The sequence below is a fragment of the Mastigoproctus giganteus genome, chromosome 3, assembly GCF_048544385.1.
Source record: "Mastigoproctus giganteus isolate SK-2022 chromosome 3, ASM4854438v1, whole genome shotgun sequence".
NCBI classification, from domain to species: domain Eukaryota; kingdom Metazoa; phylum Arthropoda; class Arachnida; order Uropygi; family Thelyphonidae; genus Mastigoproctus; species Mastigoproctus giganteus.
In genome coordinates, this window is record NC_143577.1 from 45488250 (window position 1) to 45512684 (window position 24435).

Here is a 24435-nt window from a genome sequence, read left to right on the forward strand (position 1 = left end):
CCTCCTCCAATCCTCATTGTTGGCATGAAAAAAATCATACTAAATAGATTTTCTTGGCATTTTTCAAATATCTGATCTGAATAATACAGGGTAAATCACTGCACAGAACCTGTTTTCACTTCAATTGTTCCAAGATCCAAGAATGATGGACAACCACTCTAGCTTGTTTGTTTGTTTGTTTGTTTGTTTTATGGCGCATTAGCATCTAAGGCTATAATGCGCCAAGTCAAAAGATGAAGAATATAAAATTTAAATTATTTGTATATTATTTTAAAAGAATATACAAATTAAAGCGTTCATGCAGTATAAAACGATAAAAATATTTTAGATTGAATTATTTAGATTAATAAGTTGTAAAAACTTAAAAATAGCTGACATATTGTCATTGTCGTTTAAAACCTGTCTGAGTGTATAAGGTTCAGACAGATGGCTAAAACATAAACGGCGGTCATTATAAAAGGACGGACATTCAATTAAAATATGACGGACTGTTAAAATGGTGTCACAATTTCTACACATAGGACGATTGTCTGCCCTCAGCAGATAGCAATGTGTCAAGTGACAATGTCCTATGCGGAGCCGAGATAGAACAACTTCCTCTTTTCGGTTCCTGCGTAGACTAGACTGCCAATGTTCAATTACAGGCTTAATCTCATATAACTTGTTTGTAGTCTGTCCATGCCAAGAGTGTTGCCATTGGGATATCAGTTTCTTTCGAATTACTTGCCTGTAGTCTGTATAGGGGACTGACAGGCAAGAGTTAAATAGGTTCGCTGATTTGGCTGCAGAGTCTGCCAAATCATTTCCTGAGATCCCAATGTGGCCTGGGATCCAGCAGAAACGAACATCAAATTTGAATTCTGCTAAGGAATGCAGCTTCTGCTGTATCCGGGTCAGGACAGGATGAGGGTTGAACCTCATCGATGATAAAGCCTGCAATGAACTCAGAGAATCGGTATATATAATATATTTTTTGTGGTGGGTGGTTTGTATACGATCTAAGGCTAGCTCAACCGCATGCAGCTCTGCAGTGAACACACTGCATTCGTTGGAGATCTGCTCAGATACCGTGGTGTCTGGAAAAACAGCTGCAGATCCGACAGCCATATCTGACCTCGAGCCATCTGTGTAGATGGGCAAGAAGTCAGCATGTTCCGAGCGCTCAGCTAAAAAGAGCTGCAGGTAGATGTTGGATGATGTATTACCCTTTCTCCAGTTGTTAAGGGAAAAGTTGCAGTTTGGGACACGAGCATGCCAGGGTGGAAAACGTTGCCCTGGTGATGGGGCAACATTGTCTAATGTGATGTTCAAATCATTGAGTAGCCTTTGGATACGAATACCGAATGGTTGATTGGCAGTCTGGCGAATGTTGTACAGATTTTCCCAACGTGGCTCAAAAACGGGTGTCCACGTTGGATGGTCTGGCAGGGATTTCAGTTTCAAAGCATACTGTAGAGACAACTGTTTCCTGCGAAGCGATAACGAGGGCTCATTCGCTTCGACATAGAGGCTATGGACAGGAGAAGTACGAAATGCTCCAGTGGCAATACGGATCGCCTGATGGTGGATGGGATCCAGCCATCGGAGTACGCTGAGTCTAGAGGATGCGTATACCTGGCACCCGTAATCTATCTTAGATCGTACGAGTGCACGATAGAGGCGCATGAGGGTACATCGGTCAGCGCCCCAAGAATGTGAGGAGATTGCATGCAGGATATTCAAACCTCTCGTGCACTTCGCACGTAGCTGACGGATGTGTTCTAGAAAGGTCAGCTTTCTATCGAAGATAAGCCCCAAAAATCTAGTCTCAGGTACTACTGGGATGGCATTTTGTCCAAGCCTTAGTTCAGGTTCAGGGTGAAGATTGCGTTTTCTGCAAAAATGCATGCAAACTGTCTTTTGTGGAGAGAATCTGAACCCGTTATTCGTTGCCCATGAGTTCAAATGGTCAATAGCACGTTGCAGTTGCCTCTCAATTACCCTCATGTTGCAGGAATGACAAAATATGCTAAAATCGTCAACATAGAGGGCACAGTTTACAGTTGGAGGAAGTTGTTCTGTGATAGAATTCACTTTAATGGCAAAAAGCGTAACACTTAAAACGGATCCTTGAGGCACTCCCTCCTCTTGGCTAAAAGAGCGAGAGAGAGTAGATCCTACACGGACTTGGAAAGAACGGTGACATAAAAAGTTCTTAATAAAATTGGGGAGATTACCTCTAAGGCCGATGCTATAGAGGTCTTTTAAAATTCCAAATCTCCAAGTTGTGTCATACGCTTTTTCCATATCAAAGAACACTGACACCAGGTGTTCTCGTTTTAAAAAGGCATCTCGAATGGAAGTCTCGAGCCTGATTAAGTGGTCCAAAGTTGACCTATTCCTACGGAAGCCGCACTGAAACCTGGAGAGAAACCCATTAGCCTCCAAATACCAGATAAGGCGGGCATTGACCATTCTCTCCAGAATTTTGCACAGACAGCTAGTCAGAGCAATAGGACGGTAGTTCGTTGGGATTTTGGGATCCTTTCCTGGCTTAGGAAAGGCAAGCACGATTGCCTTATGCCAGGAATCCGGAAACTGCTCTTCTTTAAATATTCTGTTATATAGAAAAAGCAGTTGGTCCATGGATTTTGCAGACAGATGTTTGATCATATCATAATGGATAAGATCTGGTCCGGCAGCACTTGCCTTGGTAAGAGTTAGAGCTGTTTCTAACTCTTCAGTGGTAAAGGGCCCGTTATAGGGATGAGACCTTCTTGATTTAAAGTTAATTGGCTGCTTTTCACATTTATCTTTCCAGACCAGAAATTCTGGGGAATAAGCGGATGTTGACGAGACGGCAGAAAAAGTCTCCCCAAGTGCATTGGCTATTGCAGTTGGATCTGCAATAACGCATCCATTATACTCCAGGACCGATGAAGGGTGCGATGTATATTTACCCTTCATTTTCCGGATTTTGTCCCAGATAGCTTTACTGCTGGTTGACTGGGTAATGGTGGATGTAAAGCAGACCCACGATTCCTTTTGGCTGTGACGACGAATATATCGCGCTTTCGCGCGTGCACGTTTGAAGGCTAAGAGATTGGCTATGGTAGGATATCGTCGGAATATCCCCCAAGCTTTGTTTTGTGCCTTTTTTGCTGCTGTGCATTCAGTATTCCACCAAGGTTTTGGAAATGGCGGAAACCGGGTAGATGTTTTCGGAATTGTAGCTGCAGCTGCATGGACAATGCTTTCTGTGATGTACGCCACTGCATCATTAATAGGCTCCCGACTGACTGTACTGATGTTAAAGTCTACCAGGTGTTGAAAGGTGTTCCAGTCAGCCTGATCAATCTTCCACCGTGGTAACCTAAAAGGTGAACATGGCGTCACTTTAAGTAGGCTGGTTATCACGGGGAAGTGATCACTCCCATAAAGATTCTCCTCTACCTCCCAAGTGATTGAAGGAAGGAGAGAGGGGGAACATATAGAGAGGTCAATAGCAGAGAACATACGGGTAGGCATGTGAAAAAAGGTGTTAGTTCCCACATTTAGAAGGGATAGGTCATTGTCATTGAGCACATGCTCTATGACACGTCCCCTTCCATTAACGTTTGCACTACCCCACAGGGTGTTATGTCCATTGAAGTCGTCCAGGAGTAAGACAGGCGTAGGCAGCTGCACAATGAGATCATCAAGGTCTCTCTGGGAGATATCAGCCCCAGGTGGCAAATATACTGAGCAGACTGTTATTAAGAACCCTACCGTAAGGCAAACCGCTACTGCTTCTATGTTGGTGGTGAGCGCAATAGTTTGATATCGGGTATGGTTGCCCAGAATTATAGCAACACCCCCATGAGCAGGTCCATCGTCAGTTCTGTCCTTTCGAATGATGGTAGTGTTACGAAGCGAAGGGTTTTCATTTGGCTTCAGGTATGTCTCTTGTAAGCAAAAGCAGACTGGCTCATGCTTTTGCAGAAGGGCCTTGATGTCATCATTGTTTCGCCGGAATCCACGACAGTTCCACTGAAGGAATTTAGCCATTATTTTGGCTTGGTGGGTCCATCAGGCGGCTTCCAAGGTGCTGAGGGCTTACCTTTTTCAGTCTTGGATTTATCCTTCTTGGGGAAGTACGGACGCTGTCCAGTGTCCATTTCCTCCTCAGCAAAGAGCTCCAAAACTGAGTTTTCTTGTACCTCCTTCTGCTCTACATCCATGTTTTCTTGGGTTGTAGGTGGTATTTCCCCTTTCTTATTCTTTTCTTTCGTGATAGATTTTGTTATTTGTGGAGCATTAGGAGGTACTGATATAGGAGTGGCAGCTGATTGGTCCTTCTGTGCAGGTTTTTGGGAGCATAAGAGATAACGTGCAATAGGGGTAAATGATTCTTTTGGAGGGATGGACATGTCCGTCTGAGTTCCAATGGAACACCTCCCTGCTACCTTCTGGGCGTAGGTAGGTTTTTTGATGTTGACAGGTTTCACTGCTTTCCTTGCCTCCTGATACGATATGTTTAGCTCTGCCTTCAGCCGTTGAATTTCTTTTTCTTCTTTCCACCTCTGGCATGCTCGTGAATAGGCCGGGTGTTCGCCTTCACAATTAATACAGGTGGGTTTTTCGGCTGAACATGCTGTTGTTTCGTGGTCCTTTGCGCCACATCGAGCGCATGCAAGGACTCCACGGCAGGCCATTTGAGAATGTCCATATTTCTGGCATTTAAAACACCGTAAAGGGTTGGGAACATATGGACGCACTGGACAGTTGATGTAGCCAGCTTTAATCTCATCAGGAGGTTTGGGAGAGTTAAAAGTCAGGATAACACTCCTGGTTTTAACAAGTTTCCCATCCCTACGCGCACTAATTCTCTTGACGGCTATAACTCCCTGAGGTTTCAGTTCCAAGCAGATTTCCTCCTCGGTTACATCGAGAAGGTCCCATTCCGAAATGACACCTCTCGATGAGTTTAGTGTTCTATGTGGTGTTACTGTTACGGGTATTCCTCCAATTGATGTTGCACGGAGTAGCTGCTCAGACTGCCGGTCAGTTTTGGTTTCAATTAAGAGGTCTCCAGAACGGAGCCTCTTAACCGATTTGGGTGACCCTGCTAACCCATCTAACCCTTTCTGTATGAAGAAGGGCGACATTTTGCCAATCGGTTTTTCTGTGGTAGAATGAATAATTAAAAATCTTGGAACAGGCCCAGATGATATTTCTGTTCGCTGCCTCTTTGTAGCAATAATGCTATCTGTCTCTCCGTCTGTATTTTCAGATAGGGACCGGGTTGGGGCCCCTGAAGAAGTAAGTTTATCAGGATTCATATAGGTTTTTAGTTGTTCAGTGCCCGGGCTCCCCACCCACCACGGAGCCCAAAGGGACGCCCACTACCCGGCATGCAATAAATGCGCTCGGGAGTGGGACACCAGGGCTACCCAGACACTATACCCGCACCGCCGCCAGCCTGAATCCTGTCCCTCGGACCATGAGGTTAGGGGCGTGGCATTTACACGGTTGACCCTCGCAGGCGAACCTACTAGCCGATTGATCCTAGCCGGGCCTTCCAGGACCACCCGTCTTGTCGAAGCAGGGGCCAAAGTGGTGTATTGAAGCTGGGCCCCTCAACCACCAGGATCCCCCTTTCCGAATTTCCACGGGTCGCAGCGCACGGCAAACACGCCGGATTCCATTGATGTAAGCCTGGAACCTGGGCTGTGGGCGTTGGATCCCAGTGATGCTAGTCTGGAAGTCCAGCAGCGTCACTGGGAGGTCCCCTCACCACGTACAGGTGCCCACGTCGAGGGGACAACCACTCTAGCTGTGAGCAGCAACAGCAGCTCTACCAAAGAAGTCTACCAAGACTATGCAACTCTCTAAAGAGAGTTGGGTTCCGTATAACCACTTCTACCAGTTGTCTGAGACTCCAAATTCACTGTTTTAGACATTACGTCACCTCTAAAACAACTTTAAAAATGACAATCTACCTCTTTAGCAATAGCTGCCCCCCTCCATTTAAGTATTCTCCGTCCACTGCATTGTTTCTTCACTATTATTATCACCTCCATTAGTTCAGTAACTCTCCCAGACACAACATACACAATGACAAATGGCTGATATGAATATAATAATCAAACCCTTCTGCAAGTGCCACAATATAACTGATACTGTGTTACTGATATATGTAATGCTTCCCACCACTAGCAAATCTGTACATTTTCCTTGAATCAGACCTGCTTTATCTGGGTTGAAGAGGCTAGTACTGAAAACTTTTGTCCAGATTACTGGATATTCAGGTTAGTAACCTCATGCAAAGTGAATAATAAAATTATTAATTACATGGAACCTTAATCTTTCCTACCTATTTATATAACATTAAAGAATATCTGTAGAATGCAAAAAATCAGTAACATACACCACCAAACAATTATATAACCAGGTTTACCTGGTTATATGATTGTTTGGTGATATATTGATTGTTGGAACGAACAATCAATATAGTGATTGTTCGTTCCAACAATCAATTGCACTGCACTCTCACTGAAATCAAATTTCACATGTCTGACCTACAACCATTTTTTTTTTAAATTTAAATTTACATCCTCTTATGTGCATTATACAAGAGTGAGGATGGCATCACCATTTAGTTTACTCAATCCATTTGAAATCTTAAACATTTCAATCAAGTCTCCTAGCAAATGTCTAACTTCCAGATGCTACTAAATTCTTTCTCTGTAAAGAGTATCCTTTTTTGCTCCTAACTAATCTTGTTGCTTTCATCTGCACCTGTTCCAACTGATCCATATCCTCCCTAATATGAGGTTTCCAGACTTGAACTACTGATGCTGTCTATATTACCTTATACAGTGGGCTAATCACCTCCCTGTCCCTGCTGACAAAGTTCTTGTATATCATTGATAAAGCAGCCCCACAAGCAACCCAGCAGCCTGTCTGCACTGTTCAGAGAACATGTCAGACTACACAATTAACTCACCACCCTCTTTTTTGTTCTCCACTACCTTCATTGTGGTTACACCCTGGAATAACAACAAAATTATGTTAACTTGGGGTCACTGCTACCTAATCTGAATCTTATTAGCAACCGGTATAAGTGTAGCAGCATGTACCAATCTGCACCCCATGACATAGCAGAAATTGCCCTGAGGAGATTCAGCTTCTTTAGACAGGTTGTATGAATATGTTTAATATGCTCTAAGAAACTTAGTTTTTTATCCAGAATTAGTCGAAAAGTAACTGGATGATAGTCAAGATGTAAGTCTGGATCAGGATATAAATTCAGTTTATGGCAAAAATGAATTGCTGCTGTTTTTTGTTTTGAAAGTCTATATCCATTATTTTTTGCCCAATGAACAAGCTTGTTAATTGTTCCTTGAAGCTGCCTTTCAATGAGATGCATGTTTTGTAAGTAGCATAAGATTGCCAAATCGCCGACATACAGATATGTTTCAACTGTCAGGTATATATTTGGTAATTCCGAAAATGCCAACATTCTCTCTCTCTCTCTCTCTCTCTCTCTCTCTCTCTTTCACACACACACACACACACACACACACACACACACACATATTGAGATATAAGAAAACTTTAGTAACTTTTAGATTTTAGAATGACCTATTTAAAATATCATACAATAATATATATTCCATCTTAAAAATAAGTCTTAATAATTTTAAAATACTTTAATCAAACATACTGTACACATATTCCATTTCCTTAAAAATGTTTGAAATCAGAGACCTTTTCTTATAGTTTATTTTGCTTTCCCTCTTAAGAAACCAGTAATAATCTCCCATCATGGCAGTATTCCAGCAATGTCGATATCACTTTTCATTGTCCTGACAAAAGCATTCCCCTTGTTCATCAATTACATTTCCCAAATTCTGAGGCGCCTCCGTAGCCAGGTGGGCAGGAGCAGTAGTGCGTAGCACCCGCTTCTTGATTAGACCAGGGTTCGAGCCCATGACCACCCAATATGGAGAATGCGGAAAGGTCAGGGAATAACCACCGCATATCCCCGGAGCAATATGGCCTTAGTTGCTAATGCTCCTAAAAACCAAATAACAAACAAACAAAACAACCCAAATTCTGAAGAAAAAACTTTAGATGAGAATGAAGAAAATGAATTTTCAGACATTCAATAGCTTATATACTGCAATATTATAAAGAAGAGATTATAATTCACAATTATCTTCTTTCCTTCTTCCAAGAAATCCATACACAACTGCTTTAAATGATCGCCAGATGCTAGTTTGGTATACTGTAGTTTTGTTTCAAATACAGCACCTTTGAAAATTTCTTCTTTCAGTCTTGTGTCTGTTAAATTGGGAAACATTAGTAGCAGAATCCACTTCCTTCTTTATATAAACAAAATTCTTTCATAATTTTATGTCACTTCTCCCTGGTAAAAATTCCTTCCTCTTTCCCCACTGCTGCACAGTATAATGTTTTTCTGTTGCACAACTGTCTCACAAACACAGAAAACAACAGTATTTTCTGAAACTTCCCATGTGTGAATAATCCAATTACCTTAAGATCACCACAGATATTCTAAGCAAAGTCATGATAATTTATTGCACTCAGGATCTTGTACATACTTAACCGATGGGAATGCATTTCCATTGTGCAACACTTTTAATTTTGAGGCATCAATAAACATACACCATTTATTAGGATTTTTTTTCAATGCCCCGTTTGTTTAGAAGACACTAATATTTACAGAAACGCATACCATCTTCAAAAATGAAATATTTTGAAAATATTTTGTGACATTTTCAACATACTGTAATTTTAGTTCCTGCTTCAAATAACTTCCACTGTTGTAACCTATAACAAAGGGTTTCTTGCTCTTTAGATAAGTTTAAATCACAAAGAGTCATTCAACTTTCCTTGCAAATGTGGCACATTATAACTTTCTGGTTGGTAGTCCAGATCTGGTGAAGTGGACAGCACAGCAAATCTGCAACACAAGAATGCTTGCTATAGTCATCCCTGCTCTCTTCATCCTATGATTTTAAAGGATATGGTATCAGCAGGTCTTCATTACATGGCCTTATTGCAAATGATATGTTAGGATATTTGATGCTGTTTGTTTTTTTTTTTTTTTGGATATTCCTGATATTTTTGTCATGAAGAAACAGCAACTGTCAATGTGGTTGTACAGTTCTCATCACACCATAGCAGGAGTTCTTAACCTTTTGCTTTAAGCGAGCAAGATTTTGCAGCTTACAATACGTGAGCACCATATATTAAAATATAAATTTTTTTGCTTAAAGATTAAAAATATATTTTTTAATTAATTTTGAAGCCGTATTACACATACAAGAATCATATTCCTCGATTAAAATTTTTGGGGGCTAATATTTATTACCTTATCAGTGTGAACCTTGACTTTGAAAAGATTGTGCCAAACTTTTGAAAATAATTTCTCCATTATGAATGCACAAAATTAGATATCCTTTCATCTCTATTAAGATAAGCAATAAGGTTTCTGTTTTTACCTATATGTGCACCATTGGTAACAACTGACACAAGTTTCCTCAGATCAAATTTTGTGCACTGTGAGGAATTTCCTAAGTGCGTCATATACATCTTTTACAGTTGTATGACCAGTAAGTGGCAAAATAGCCAAAAAATCTTCTTCACAGCTGTCATCATGTTGAATCAAACGAACAAAGATAGAGTTGTGATATGCCCTAAACATCAGTCAGCTCATCAAGTGCCAGGGAAAAAAATACACAACTTTCGATTCTACCTAATAATTAATTGAATATTACATCTGCCATTTTATGAATTCAATTTGAAACTGCATCATTACTCAAAGGAATTATTTTTGGAGGAGCTAATCAAGGTAGCTTTCTGTTTTTCTAGTAAGACACTATCAAGCACTTCTAATGATGACACTACACATTTTTTTTATTATTTTACCACTAGCGTAAGGAAATGAATTCTTTGCGATTATATTTGATAAAATAAGTGAAACTTCATTCGCTAACACTTTACTACTATTTGCTTGACCTAAATTTAAAATATTTTTCTGTTCTTTCAAGTTTCTTTTTTTCTTCTTGAAGTTTAGCTTTTCTAATATCACTAAATTGGTAGTTCCCTGAAAATGCCTATGGCATGTTTGGTAATGTCTTTCACAATTCAACTTCCAATAAACAGCCAAACACACCTGACATAATAAGCAAATTACAGCAGTTCCACTACTATTATCTATTACCAAAATAATCATATTCCAAAGAGGCTGAAATGCATACTTTTTATATTTTTGTTTCTTTGCATTTGAAACATGTACATCTAAATCAGACTGCGAAGGTAGTGTTAATGCATCATTTTTTACCTGATCATGTTCATTTCGGTTTATTTTTAAAAACTTATCCATTCTGAAAGGGTTTAATATCTTTAGTTAAATCTGTTAAAAGAAAATACATTTAAGCATCTGCACACAAATCAAAAGGTTTCTTACTATAACACTTTCATCACCTCTAAAGTCAGCACTATACATACGGTACCTATTGCAGTAAGGCAACTGAGCAAACCCAGCAGAAACCTGTTCTAAAATGTTAAAACCAGAAACTGAGAATCGCATAAGGCAGCATCCTCAGTCTGTAGTGACACTACAGCAACAATGATCATACTCTCAAACAAAGTATTTTGCAAAAATTTTTCTTACTAAATAAATGTCAAATTAACAATAATTAATAAGAAAAAATTTTTTAATTTTTATGGTCAAAGTTTGACACTTTGACAATTTTTTGAGATTAAAACATCACAAAATATATAATTTTCCTCCAATCACTAACAAAAAAAAAGGATTTACTAGCGAAGATTGGCATGAAATTTTGTAGAATATCGCAATCAAGTTGAGAAATAGAAAGCACCTTTTTTTAAATACAAAGATTTATATATAAATTTTTTAGCTTAAACCAAGGTGCTCGCAAAGCACCTATTTTAGGATCGGTTGTGAGAAATTTATTTTTTAAAGAGCACAATGGTGCTCGCAAGCACCAGGTTAAGAACTCCAGCACCATAGGAACAGCAAAATGCATATTTTTAATTTTCCCAGTTAGCCACACCCTCAGATTTGTTGTGCAGGTAATACAGCACATATATGACCTGATTTCTCCTGATTGCCAGTCTTGGAACCAAAATACAGAGAATATGTAGAATTTCTACCCTCTGAGTTTTGTTGTAAATCGTCCACACAAGTAGCAGAAATTACCAGGGTGATTCAGACACAGAAGAAGCAAAAAATACACAATAGATACGCAGATAAACTGTACACACCCACACTACAAATGTCCTTTCCATTACTGAAAGAAGTGGGAGGAAGACAGACAAGGTTGAACATATTCACCTTTCTCAACATTATTGCATCTATGAGCACATGCAAACCATATTATTTGTATGTAATACAACAGATCAGTGTCATCTCTACTTCTCTAAATTATAATATAATGGTCAAACACAAAAACCTGTATATGTTAAAATTGTGAAGTGATACAGTGGACATGGTGTTACTGTTGGCACCTCCATAGCCAGGTGGGCAGGAGCAGCAGTGCATAGCACACGCTTCTTGATTAGACAGGGGTTTCGAGCCCATGAGCACCAAATACGGAGGATGCAGAAAGGTCAGGGAATGACCACCGCATATCCCCAACGCAATATGGCCTTAGTTGTTAATGCTCCTAAAAAAAGCAAAAAAAAAAGAAAAAAAGTGTTATTGTTATGCAGTTCCTGTGGTTTCCTACAAGTCCGCATTAAGTACTCTGTGATGCTGCACAACATTGCAAAGCCAGTCAATGTGGGCAGTGTGGGTTATGTGAGTAGTGTGTTGTTTGCTTTGTTTGACTGGCCTCATTGTTACTGGGAGGCTCAATCACCAGGAAGGAGCTTCCCAGCATCTGTCCACTGGCACGAGGAGTCAGGCCAGGAAGTAGAAAGGGCAGCAGTGAGAGTGAAGAGGGGCCAAGGAAAGAGCAAAGAAGAGACAGGGAAGACAGCAGGGGATGGCAGAGTGTAAGGTGAAAAGGGCGAAAAGGAGCAAGATGAGTGCTAAGTGCAGTTGTGGAGTCCTGAAGGAGGACTGTGGGTATGGGGAGGAGAACAGGTAAAGCTAAAATTAAGGAGTCAGAGATCGCCACAATGGCTATTTGTCATCCCACCAGGGAACAAGGGTACTCGGTCAGCCAGTAGAGGTAGAAGGACATTCTAGCAGCAAGAGCTCCACTTGATTAGGCTGGATGCACAGCTTGTGAACAGGTGTTGGAAAGTATTCCACTTAACAAACTTAACAAATCGATTGGGCCAGCAGGTGAGCCAGAGGCACATAGTCCTTCCTATATTGATGAGTCAATGTCAGCAAAGGTCTTCAGTACCAAATTTTTCCTGGAGACCGAAATCCCGCCCAGGGGAGGATTCTGGACCAGCAAGAGAGCCAAGGCTCTAATCCCACGTTAGATCCTCAGCCAACAGTTTAGCTGTGCAACTAGTTTAATCCCACACCAAACTATGGAGTGGCATCAGCAGGGCTCCTAGTTGGGTGCCCCCACAAGGATCATCCCACCCAGTGGTAGACCCTAGGCAAGCAGTAAGAGTGGGTTAGGAGCCCAATTTGCAGTTTCATGACTGGGAATTTCTGGTGCTGGGTATCAGTTGCTGTGTGGAGGAGGTTGTCAGTAATGCCAGCGATGACGAAAGACCTCGTTGACATATCTGGTCAGTGCATGGAAGGCATTGTTAGACTCCAATAACTTGGTTTCTGGCCGAAGTGTGAAGTGATGTGAAATTTTAAGAATTATTTTTAAAATTTATGCATAAAAACTGACTGCAAATAGTTGAAATATTAGGAGGTGAAATCATGTTGGCCAGTGTTATTTTCTGTGGGGGTTTCCAGGAGAAGGACAATGTCCACAGGAATAAACCACATATTACTAAAGAGCTGAAATCACAGCTGTGCTGGAGGACATCTCTGAAGGAACACTGGTTGTAGTTAGAGTATATATCAATGTCTGAAAATGATCTTAGATGCACAGGTCTCACATAATGTTTTTTCTTGAAAAATAAACCCCCATGTCTTACATATTTAATGACACCAAACTCACCAATACCAGCACAACACTAATAAAGTTGAATACCAACACACAAAAAATGTAGCCCTTCAAAACCTTTTCTTTTGTTTGATACACACAGGTAAGGCCCCAGAGGTGGAGAGCATTTGCATACCCAATAGTTGAACTCTTGCTATAAATGAGTTCAACTGTATACATTGTCTGGAGGAAGGGTGGGGAACAGCAATTTCTAAATGCAAGATCTTGCATCTGGGGAACAGAAATTCAGGAGTAACTTACAGGCTGGATGGGCTAAGGAGGAGTTAAAGATGGTTCAGGAAGAAAACAACTTAGAGGTTATTAAAAAATACTATAAGGATACCATAATGCAGGATACCACAATAGGCAGCCAGGAAGGCACATGATTTATCGAACTATTGCAAGTAGTGATTAGAATATCATCAATCCACTATATAAGACAATGGTGTGATTCCACTTAGAATATTGTATTTGGACATGGGGGCTGCACCTATAAAAGACAATTCTAGAGACAGTTCAAAGAAGAGTAAAGAGTAGCAAAGAGCACCAATGATTTTTTTCATAAGAAGTAGCTTAGAACGTACACACTACAATGAGGTGTATAAGGTCCTGAAGGGGATGAGTAAAATTAAAGAGGGAGGTATAATTCATTGGGAGAAGAGACAAGACCTGTGGACACAAATATAAAGTCTTAGGGAAGAGAAGGCTGCATCACATAAAATTTACCTTTGGGCAGCAAGTTGTAGATCAATGGAATAAGTTTTCCCAGGTGGTTGAGAAGAATTTGGTATAATTCAAGGCAGAACTAGATGAACACTTTTTGCTAATATATGTTACAGAATAAGTGTATTTTTTATTATTAATTTTTTTCTATTTTTTGCATATGCAGAAAAAGTCTACTTCCGTACATTGTTCAGCCATTCTAATACTATACCTAATGGAAATCAAACACACATCAGTGAAAGAGCAAAGGAATATAATTCAATTAATAACAGCAAGAGTCAAATAATACAAGACTAAGAAAAAGGAATACCACTATACAAGATAATGAACAGCCAGGTGAGCTGCACTGGATCATTACATCTTGAGAAGAGAGCAGTTTCGTGAACAGATGTTGCATAAACTGACAACGAACATGAGCCACAAATCAATTCTCAATATTCTTCCTAAATATTTGCAATTTCAAAGTTTAAGTCACTAATACATCTAATTTAAAGACCTAATTTACTTCTACATACTATGCCTAATGTTTGTTAAAAAACATTAGGCATAGTATGTATGACAAAAAAGAGAGAGAAATTAAATATATTTTTCGTAAATTGAGAACTTTTGTGAAAATCAATAAATGAAATAAAATTCCACTTTTCTGACAGGAGGATCTATAAGGTCCTATGTGCTTCTTAAGCCTACTGCAAACCTTTATCTGATTATTAACAGCATACAAAGTGGGAACTTATTTTCATAAGTACACTTAAGAATATCAAATCCTCAACTGTAAATCCAGAAACTGTCAGACTGTTTCAAATTCCCATTTTTCCAACGCCTTTGTTTCGCTCTCAAAAATTTGCTGAAGAGAACTAAAATTTGGACCTTTATTTCAGACATGGCTCCATTACGTGTTCAATGTAAATTCAAAAGAAAAGTACACTGCAAATATTCATCTACAATAGTGACTTGTTCTAAAGTTCCTCAGATAAAGAAGTATATGAAGATAAAATACATATTATACACTTCCAATTAAGGCTTCAGAAACAACTGCACTGATACTTACAGCAGCACAAGAAACATACCTGAAAATTTTAGAAATCATAATTTGCAAAACTTTTAACAGAAATGTCTTTCTCTCTGAATATTTCTTCAAAATTAATAATAATAATAATTGCATATCATACAGTATAATAAGTTACATACTTGCATAAGCCATATTTTAAAGTTATCTGCTTCATTTATATATTTTAAAAGTACTTTAATCCCCCCATCTCGCATATACAGATGTTCAGTTTCTGTAGCATGCCTTTTCTACAGATATTTTCATGAGAAACTGTTCTGAACTTGCATCTCTAATTTTACCCCTTTTTTCCATCCAAAATCTGTCCAAACATGTACAACTGGTCTATGTCCATTCATAGTTACACTCCAAACTCACTGACCTAACTTAATTTATTCCTTCAAATTCTGTTCTTTGGAACAACTGTTTTCCTCGTGCATTCAATGAGAATTACAAGCTACTGAAATTCAAGCCCAATGTCATAAAGTATCTTCCTATCTGGTTTATTACTGGCTTATCCTACCAGTGATTTATAAGACCATTGCAAGTAGGAAGCAGAATATCATAATTCCACTAATATAAGACAATGGTGAGATTCTGCTTAGACTATTGCATTTAGACATGGAGGTTGTACCATAAAAAGACAAATCCAGAGAAGGTTCAAAGATAGGTAACCAGAGTAGCAAAGAGCACTAATTATTGTCCTCACTAGGAATAGCTTAGAAGCTACAAACTTCATGTAATTTGACATAATATCATTTGATAGTAATGTTTATAGTAATGTTCACAGTCACAAAATATTCTGAAAATAACAAATAACATGTCAGTATGATAAAAGGTTGCAGGCGTTACACTGAAAACGTTTAATCATCCAAATGACACCGCCTTAGCAATATGGACTGTTATACCATCTTTCTGGAATTAACTGTTTAATTCAGTCTCTTCAAACTGCATTATTAGCTCCTAGTAAGCCATTGGAGCTAGTTTCCTTGAAACAATGATGGTTAATGTATGCTTAGAGAAAAGAGCACACCGTATATCGATGTCGATTCCCATTACGAGGGCAGCTATGGTACCTATGAACATCTTTTGTGATGGCGGCATGACAAATTGTTATGAAATACTTTAACATATTAGTATTATATATGTTTCTTCCCCGGGGGAAGATGAAGTTACTGTAGAGTTGTTAAAATTGGGAGGAAGAGACGTAACACAAAAACTGGCAAGGTTCATCACAAAGTGCATTAGAAAAGGTGTGACACCTAAGCAGTGGAATAATGCAATCATGGTTTTGCTGCATAAGAAAGGAGATAAATCAGAAATTGGAAATTATAGACCATAGCTTGTTATCCCACATCTACAAGTTGTTCACAAAGGTCATTACTAACAGATTAGAAAGAATACTTGATGAGAATCAACCGAAAGAGCAAGCTGGCTTTAGGACAGGATTCTCAACTATGGATCACCTTCACGTAATATCACAGCTAATGGAGAAAGCAAATGAATATAAAACACCATTATGCCTGGCATTTGTGGATTATGAAAAGGCATTTGACTCCATACAGCATAAGACAATGTTTTGGGCACTGGAAAGACAAGGCATAGATACTCACACATTATGATTTTGAAGAAAATATATGCAAGTGCTACCTCCTTTATTAGACTAGACAAAGACAGTAGGAAATTTAAAATCGAGAAAGGAGTTCGACAAGGAGACACAATATCTCCAAAGCTGTTTACTGCTGCCCTTGAGGAAACTTTCAGAAGATTAGACTGGTTGCAGAAAGGAGTCAATGCGAACGGAGAGTACTTAAACCATTTATGATTTGCAGATGACATTGTGGTCATTAGCCACAATCCCAAAGAATTAGAGGAAAATCTTAATCAGTTATGCACAGTTAGTAAGGATTTTGGACTAAAGATGAATATGGCTAAAACAAAAGTAATGGTGAACAAGTATGCCACAGAAAGGGAAATAATGATTGGAGGAGCAGTAATTGAAAAGGTGGAGTCATATACTTATCTGGAACAAGTTATTAGCTGTAATAATGATAAATGGCTGGAAGTCAAGAGAATAAATTTTGGATGGATAGCATTCAAGAAATATAGTCACATACCGAAGAGTAATATCCCAGTTTGTCTGAAATGTAAATAATGAACCAATGTATACTCCCCACAATGACTTATGGAAGTGAAACTTGGGCACTCACCAAAAGAATGGAAGAGAAGCTGAGAACTACACAGCGAAGAATGGAACGAATTATATTGGGAATCAGACTATTAGATAAGAAGAGAAACACATGGATTAGGCAGAAAACTCAAGTAAAGGACATTCTTATCAAAACTAAAGAACTGAAATGATCTTGGGTAGGACACATAGCTCGAAGACATGATGACAGATGGATTAAGAAAATAACAGCATGGTACCCAAGAGGAGCTAGAAGAAAACCTGGAAGGCAAAGGCGGAGATGGATAGATGAAATTCATGAGTTTGTGGGTAGTAAATGGATGGCCAGTGTTCAAAACAGAAGGAACTGGAAAGTTGCTGGAGAAGCCTTCATCCTGCAGTGGATTGAAAATGGCTGATGATGATGATGTTTCTTGAGTTCCTATAACTAACAAATTATATAGTTTGGGTTGCATTATTTTACAGCAACTTTATTCTGTTTTAAAATACAATAATAATATTTTTACAAATTTTCAAATACTAAAGATAACACTACCTGCTCATAGGTAACATAATCTTTCCACAACTGCTCAATATTTATCATTGGATTAACAATTCCTCTTTGATAAACTTTACGAACTGCAGTTATTCTTTGATTTTCAGCATAGGAACCAACTGCCTCTCTTTAAAGGGAAAAAAAAAAAAAAAATTATAGTGATATGTTACTGAAAATATAACTTTAAACTAAGATGTAAAATAACTGTTGAAACTAAAGACACCAGATCTGCTGAAGGTAAAATTTTAAATGAGTGAGTTTACAATTATTTTGCTATACATGTTGCTATGAAGCTAGGCACCAGTCAAGATCAAAATGAGTGCAGTACTTAATGGAGAGACAGACCAATGAAGGATATAAATTCTTTATTTGTTAATCTCTCCATTAAGTCATTCTTCATTTTTCAGTTTCTCCATTATCTCCTAATTTGTAAAATTTAGGCTGGAGAAATGAAGTGGCTATATGGTAGTCTTGGGTGAAATTTTCCATTGAAGAGCCTGGATATTGAGGAAGTCATTTGGGCTGGTGATTAGGGACACCAAACATTAGATAACTTGGTATTGCTAGTGAACAGTAACAAGCATGACTTCAATTTGTATAGTTCTTATGTCAAAATAATAGAACAGGAATTCCAAGCTTGGCATTTAACCAGCTGATGAGAAAATATTCAGCTGCCATGATAGACAGAACAGATAATTTTGAGATGAAAGACCATATCAGTGGGACCAAGGAAGTGAGGTAGAATACAAATTGAAAAGTATTTCTGAATGGTTTGGATTATGAATGACAGCAAGGTTACATTTCATAAACCAAAAGGCTGTGAGAATGGCGGAAAGAAATTTTGTGCAAAGAATCAAGAAGAGATGTTTGGAATCCAAACATATACCTAAAAATTTAATATGCTTTATGGGAGGAATTACTTTATACTAGGTTCTAATCTGTAAGAAAGAGATTTCAGAAAGTCTTTGAGGGGTTTATATGCATCAAAGGTTCCATATAACACCCAGGAAGTCATAAATAAGTTGTTAGGCTAAACACAATGAATTGAAAAGATTGACATTACTGGAATAGATAGGTAAATATGGAGAAATGTCATCAGCATAGGACCAAAAGATGGGATTGACTTCACAAAAAAAGAATGTTTGAGAACAAAAAAGCTGAGAGGGCTGCACCTTAAGCTATGTTTTAAACATGGGTTGTGGAATTGTTTGAAAAAACGAGGGTGTGATCATTAAGTAACTGTTGAACTAAAATTACTGAGAATTATCACACTTAGTTGAATAGATAAACTTTTTAATACAATAATTCCACCAGCTAAACAAAGGGTAATCAGAATGGACTTACAGCATTAAAACAATAGTACAGTATGTTTTGATACCATGCCTTTAGAGTTCTTCATTTGCAAAGGGAAAAAGAAAAGAAAAAGAATTTTACTGTCCTACTATTTCCCTATGGTTTAGTGAATGTGCTGGATTGTAGCAGGATGCAATAAGCAGTGGCCTAACTATGCCAGTGCAGCCAATGCAATCCACTGGGGCCCACTGCCCTCCTGCCCGAAACAGAAAAAAATTTAATTGAATAAAAATGCAAGTTTTTTAGTTATGTTTATGGTAAAATTTACCATGTTTACGAACAATAATTTTTTTCACACGAAGCATGTTTATTGTTAGCTAGCTGTACAGCACAAGTGAAACTGCAGTGAATAGAGATGAAATGATATTAGCATAGCTGCTGCTTCCAGAGCAATTTTTAAGGATTTTTTATTTTTACCAAAACAAATATTTTCAGGGGGCCCACTTTTTCTAGTTACGACACTGGCAATAAGCCACTAAAATTCTTTTCCTTTCCCTTTCCCTTCTTCCACTACAGGTACAAAAAACTGGAAGTAGAATTTCAAAACATAACAGTACTTATTTTATTTTACCAGTATATTTAATAAATGTATTTTGCTTAATGGATGGAAATATAGCACTGAAAAGTTTTTATATTCTTCTGGCACATGATAATTCTTTATAATTATTCAAATAATAATAATAATAATAATAACAAATAATATGCATCAGATCAGTAAAATCTGATTTTAAATGTACCAAATTTTAAATGTATATTTACATGCTAATAGGAACATTTAATTAACCCCAATACATTTTATACATCAGTTAAAAATAGTTTAAAATTGTACATTTAATAACATTTATTTTAACCTTATAATTAATGCAAGTATGAATGTTTTTCTTTTAAAGGCAACAAATATTATCTAATAACTAAACCTGCACTCCTTCACTTTCAACTTTCAATGACAGAAAACAAGAAAACCCAAAGCTAAAATGAATACTATATTTCACATAGACATTCCTCTAGTGCAGTGGTATTCAACCAGTTTTACATGTATCCCCGGGACAATTGCTAAGTACTTTCAGAGGTATGTGAAATCTGCTTTACTGAAAAATTATGAAAAATTATCTATATATTTTTAAATATCAATATGTTAAATCTGCAGTAATCATGTTTTTTAATTTGTCAGTCATCATCAATAACAAACAGGTATTATAACAAAAATATACTTAGGGAATGCAAATTTGTAGAAAAAATATAACAAGGTACTATATCCTGTGAAAAAATTTTATGGGGGGGGGGGAATAAGTTAACAAAAAAGGCCTGAACTGTAAGCAATACATCAACAAACAAAAAGCAGAAAAACACTGGTTGAACACATTTACCAGAATGATATTAAGATTTAAAAAAATAAAATAAAGAATTTTATTTAAACAATTAAACATTTACTTTTAAGATATATTTTTCATGTGCTGAGATTTTTTAAAATAAGTTTGGCATATTAAAGTCTTGAAGTTAAATATGTTCTAATCTAAAACTTATTTTATTAGTGTAATTTTTATTCTGAAATACACAACTGATTTTTTTAGTACAAATTTTGGTTATTATTTTAAAATATGAAAACTATTTGTAATATTAACTACAGTATGTTCACAATATAGGTTGAGAAGAGAGTTAAAAATGCATATTATATCTGCACAGGAAAATTTTATTAGTGAAATAGGTAAACTTGGCAAATGTCAGGAACATATCTCCTTTCATATCATTTATTAAGGGAAAAATCAATTCAGTTAAATGATTTTTCAATTAGCAGTGCTCCTTTCAAAAATAAAGGAATTTGTTATGCAAGGATCTCGTGTACTAGGTTTCTGATCTGGTCGATGAAGTTACTGTTTCCTGCTTTAAGTTTATTTTTATTTATTTAGCTAACTGTTATTGTAATTTATATAGTTTCTTGAATCATCCTAGATAACTGCCATTTATTTCAACACATTAGAGAAAGCACAAGGGAGACAAATATCCTTAACCTAATTTTCAATAAGGATCCAGGTACAGTAGAATCTCGTTAATACAAACTTGGTTTACACAAAATTCTTTCTGTATTAATTGAGAAAAATTTTTGTATGAAGTACATATTATTTTCTGTGAAAGGAAATATGTACTTCAAAAGCATTCACTCTGCCTTCAAAAAAAAATGCCAAAAATTCATGGAACATAATAGGTCGAGCTGCAGTTGATTGCTGTGTAGACACAGTGAATTTTTTCGCTTTCACACAGCAAATATATACATTTCTCTCTGCTTTAACAAAACAGTGGACTATTCTAAAATCATATTTGAGTTCTAAATCTGCAGCATCAAAATGCCTTTCTTCTGATACTAGATGAGAAACACATGCCAGACCTACTGCAGCAATTGTGAACAATTATGATTCAATTAATGATGCTTTAAATAAAATTCAGGATGATGAAAATGGTGTTACCAAGAGAGAAGCCAGCATTATTCAGTAAAAATAGAGGAATTTGAATTCACGTTCATACTTATACTAGGAAACTGTATATTGGAGGAGTTCCACAAAACTAGCAAAACTTTACAAGATACTCAAACATTGTTAAATACATGTGCCAAATTATATGCCTCATTATCACATTTCTTAAAAGAAACCAGAAAATTTTAATGAAATTGAACAAAGAAAATTTGCCAAATGTAGACTATCAATGTGTAAATAAGAGAAGAAGGATAAGAAAAAAACAAATTAATGGCAGAAATGTATCTGAGATCACTGATGAACTTTCCCCAAGAGATAAATTTAGAATAAAAGGAAATTTTCATTTCCTTTAAATTTCAAGCAATCAGACAAAGCTCTTGACAAAAATGTAAAACTTCAAATGAAAGATTACCCTGAAGATATAGATGAAAACTTTTATGGAGAAATGAAGCACTATCACCTGAACATAATGAAAAATTATCTAGAAAAAATTTTTACTTTCCAAGATATATACAATATAATAATTGAAGACAAAATATAGTCTGTATTTCCTAACATCAAAGCTGTATTTTGATTGTTTCAGGGGAGAGATCATTAAGCAGGCTAAGGGGGGAAAAAAATGAATATCAAACAACAATGCTCCAAAGAAAACTCTCTTCCCTGAGCATTTTATGCTTTAAGGGCAACAAGCTTCAAACCTTATTGTTCGATAATATAATTTGAGATTTTGATATGACTAAGCTGCGTACACAAATAGTCTGAATTTTTTCTTTTGAATTTATAGTTCCTTAATTTTTGTTTTATATATTGTTTGTTTGTTTTTTTTATTTTTCTTCCTACAAAAACCAAAGAATATGCAAAGAATAATTTCTGGGATATACATACATATAGTTTATAGATTACGATTTTAAATATATCATTTAACTTAAGTTAATAAAGAATAAGCACAAACGTAACTTGCCTTTTATAATGCATATTACATGCATTATAAAAAGGCAAGTTACGTTTGTGCATGTTTAATTGTACAGCCCATTTATTTTTAATTTAAAACTTTTTAATTTATTATTATTTTGTGGAGGGGGAAGGACCTTATACTTATTATACCTTAGAGCCACGAGTTTAAATCTGGCCGTGAAATATGAAATATTTTGACTCTGTGATCATTAAAAAAAGAAATAAAGCAGAAGTTGGTAAAAGAAGTTTATTTAAAATACTTATAATTAATACAATGTAATAATAACATTTGTATACACAATAATGCATACATTTTGAAGAGAACGAATCAGTCTGATTTGAAGGGGGGTAGCCTTTTTTTTTTTTATAGGAATACAAATGTTTTGATGTTGGGTGGGGGGGGGAATGTATCTTCTGGAACCACTTATGATTTTTCCACTGGAAAGAGGAAAAACACTATTTTTATTTTGAAATATAACTTTCTGAAATTATTTACTAGCCTATTAAAACCAACTAAAAGTTAAAACAGCAAAAGAAAAAAAATTCTTTTCTTTTTATATTATATATATTTTTTTTATTTATAGGAATTATAGAATAAAAAAATTTCCCTCTTTTTTATTTTATTCTATAATTCCTTTTGTTTTCATGAATAATTTTGAAACAGAGATTACAGTTATTTTTCCCATATCATTTTTTGTTTTTTGCATGTAATGAACTGCCTAAACAAACTGCTTGACTTTTATCTTGACTGAAGATAAAATTTTGCCATAGATGTTTTATTTTCTCTTCTTAATCATGCATCATACAAATAATGTGGCATGCTCACATATTTTACCATCTAGGTGAGATTAATTTCTTAACTCTATAACAATAAGTTGTTATAGAGCTATATATATATAATTTTTTGTAAGGGCGACACAAAAACAGTTTTAGTTAAGGTGACTAGCTTTTTCAGTTAGTGAGAATTGGTCCTTTTTAAATAACTGTGTGGAATCACCTAACCTCAATCCATATGATCACTGCTTCGTTATTTGTTCTTTGAAATAAAATATAGAACTTTTCAAAACAAAGCAGTTAAAAGTGGAACTGAGATTCTTCATTTCTGGATTTTGTTACTGCAGTCCCAACAGAACCAAGAAAAAAAAAAAAAGGAAATTAAAAAAGTTTCACTGATGAAAAGTAGAACTTCCTTACCTTCTCTTATGTTTTTGTGGCTATCAGGATTTAAACTGCCTTTTCATTATCTATTTTATAATTTCATTTTAAAAAATATATCATTCATAAAAGTATTTAGAATTAAAGAAAAAAAAAGTGGAAGATAATTATAATTAAATCGTCACTCAAGGCTTGTAAGGAAAAAATTTAATCACACAGAACCAAAATTTAGAAAAACCAATAGTACCAAATGTGGAAAAAGAATAAATGAGAGAGAGAGAGAGAGAGAGAGAGAGAGAGAGAGAGAGAGAGAGAGAGAGAGAGAGAGAGAGAGAGAGAGAGAGAGAATGTGTGTGCGCGCATGTGCATGTATGTGTTTGTTCTGTAAAATGGCACAAGAGAAGATGGCACTGTACAGACAAATTATGCAACCTGTACTCTGATTCTGATGATATGTCCATAAAAGAACTGTAAGAACACCTGGTAGCAGAAATGACACAAGAATTCATCATGAGACATACTGAAGGATCATGCAGCTCTAGCATAGTGAATTTCATGTGGATGACCATATATTGATCATCCAGTAATGCAGCTGCATTAGTGAAGTTCCCAAAAACTGCACAATTTTCTGTATGTTCCCAACTGCTTGGCCACCTCATTCACCAAACCTCAATGCATGTGATTTTTGTGAGTTTATTTGAAGGAAAAAATATACTGGAACAACAAAAATCCTAAAAGAAGCATACTGAGGACATTTCATGAGGAAATGTTACAAGTGATAATGCAATTCTAATTACAGTATATTTATGACCTCACCACACTGATGAATGTTAAGTCTTATAGTACTATCTGCAATCAAAACAGACCTATTGCTTAGCTTTCCACAGTTTTTCTCCTTAGTGCACTTTATGGAACCAATTTTTTTATTCATG

The 24435-nt window shown here is 36.6% G+C and overlaps 1 protein-coding gene across 1 annotated transcript in view; it reads right to left on the reverse strand.

Annotated features, from left to right (window-relative positions):
• The window catches only part of su(f) (cleavage stimulation factor subunit su(f)), a 189490-nt gene that overhangs the window by 137902 nt on the left and 27153 nt on the right, over window positions 1-24435 (reverse strand). Inside the window, exon 7 of the mRNA XM_090370516.1 lies at window positions 17574-17700. Coding sequence (XP_090226642.1) covers window positions 17574-17700 — 127 coding nt within the window. The remainder of the gene's footprint in view (window positions 1-17573; window positions 17701-24435) is intronic.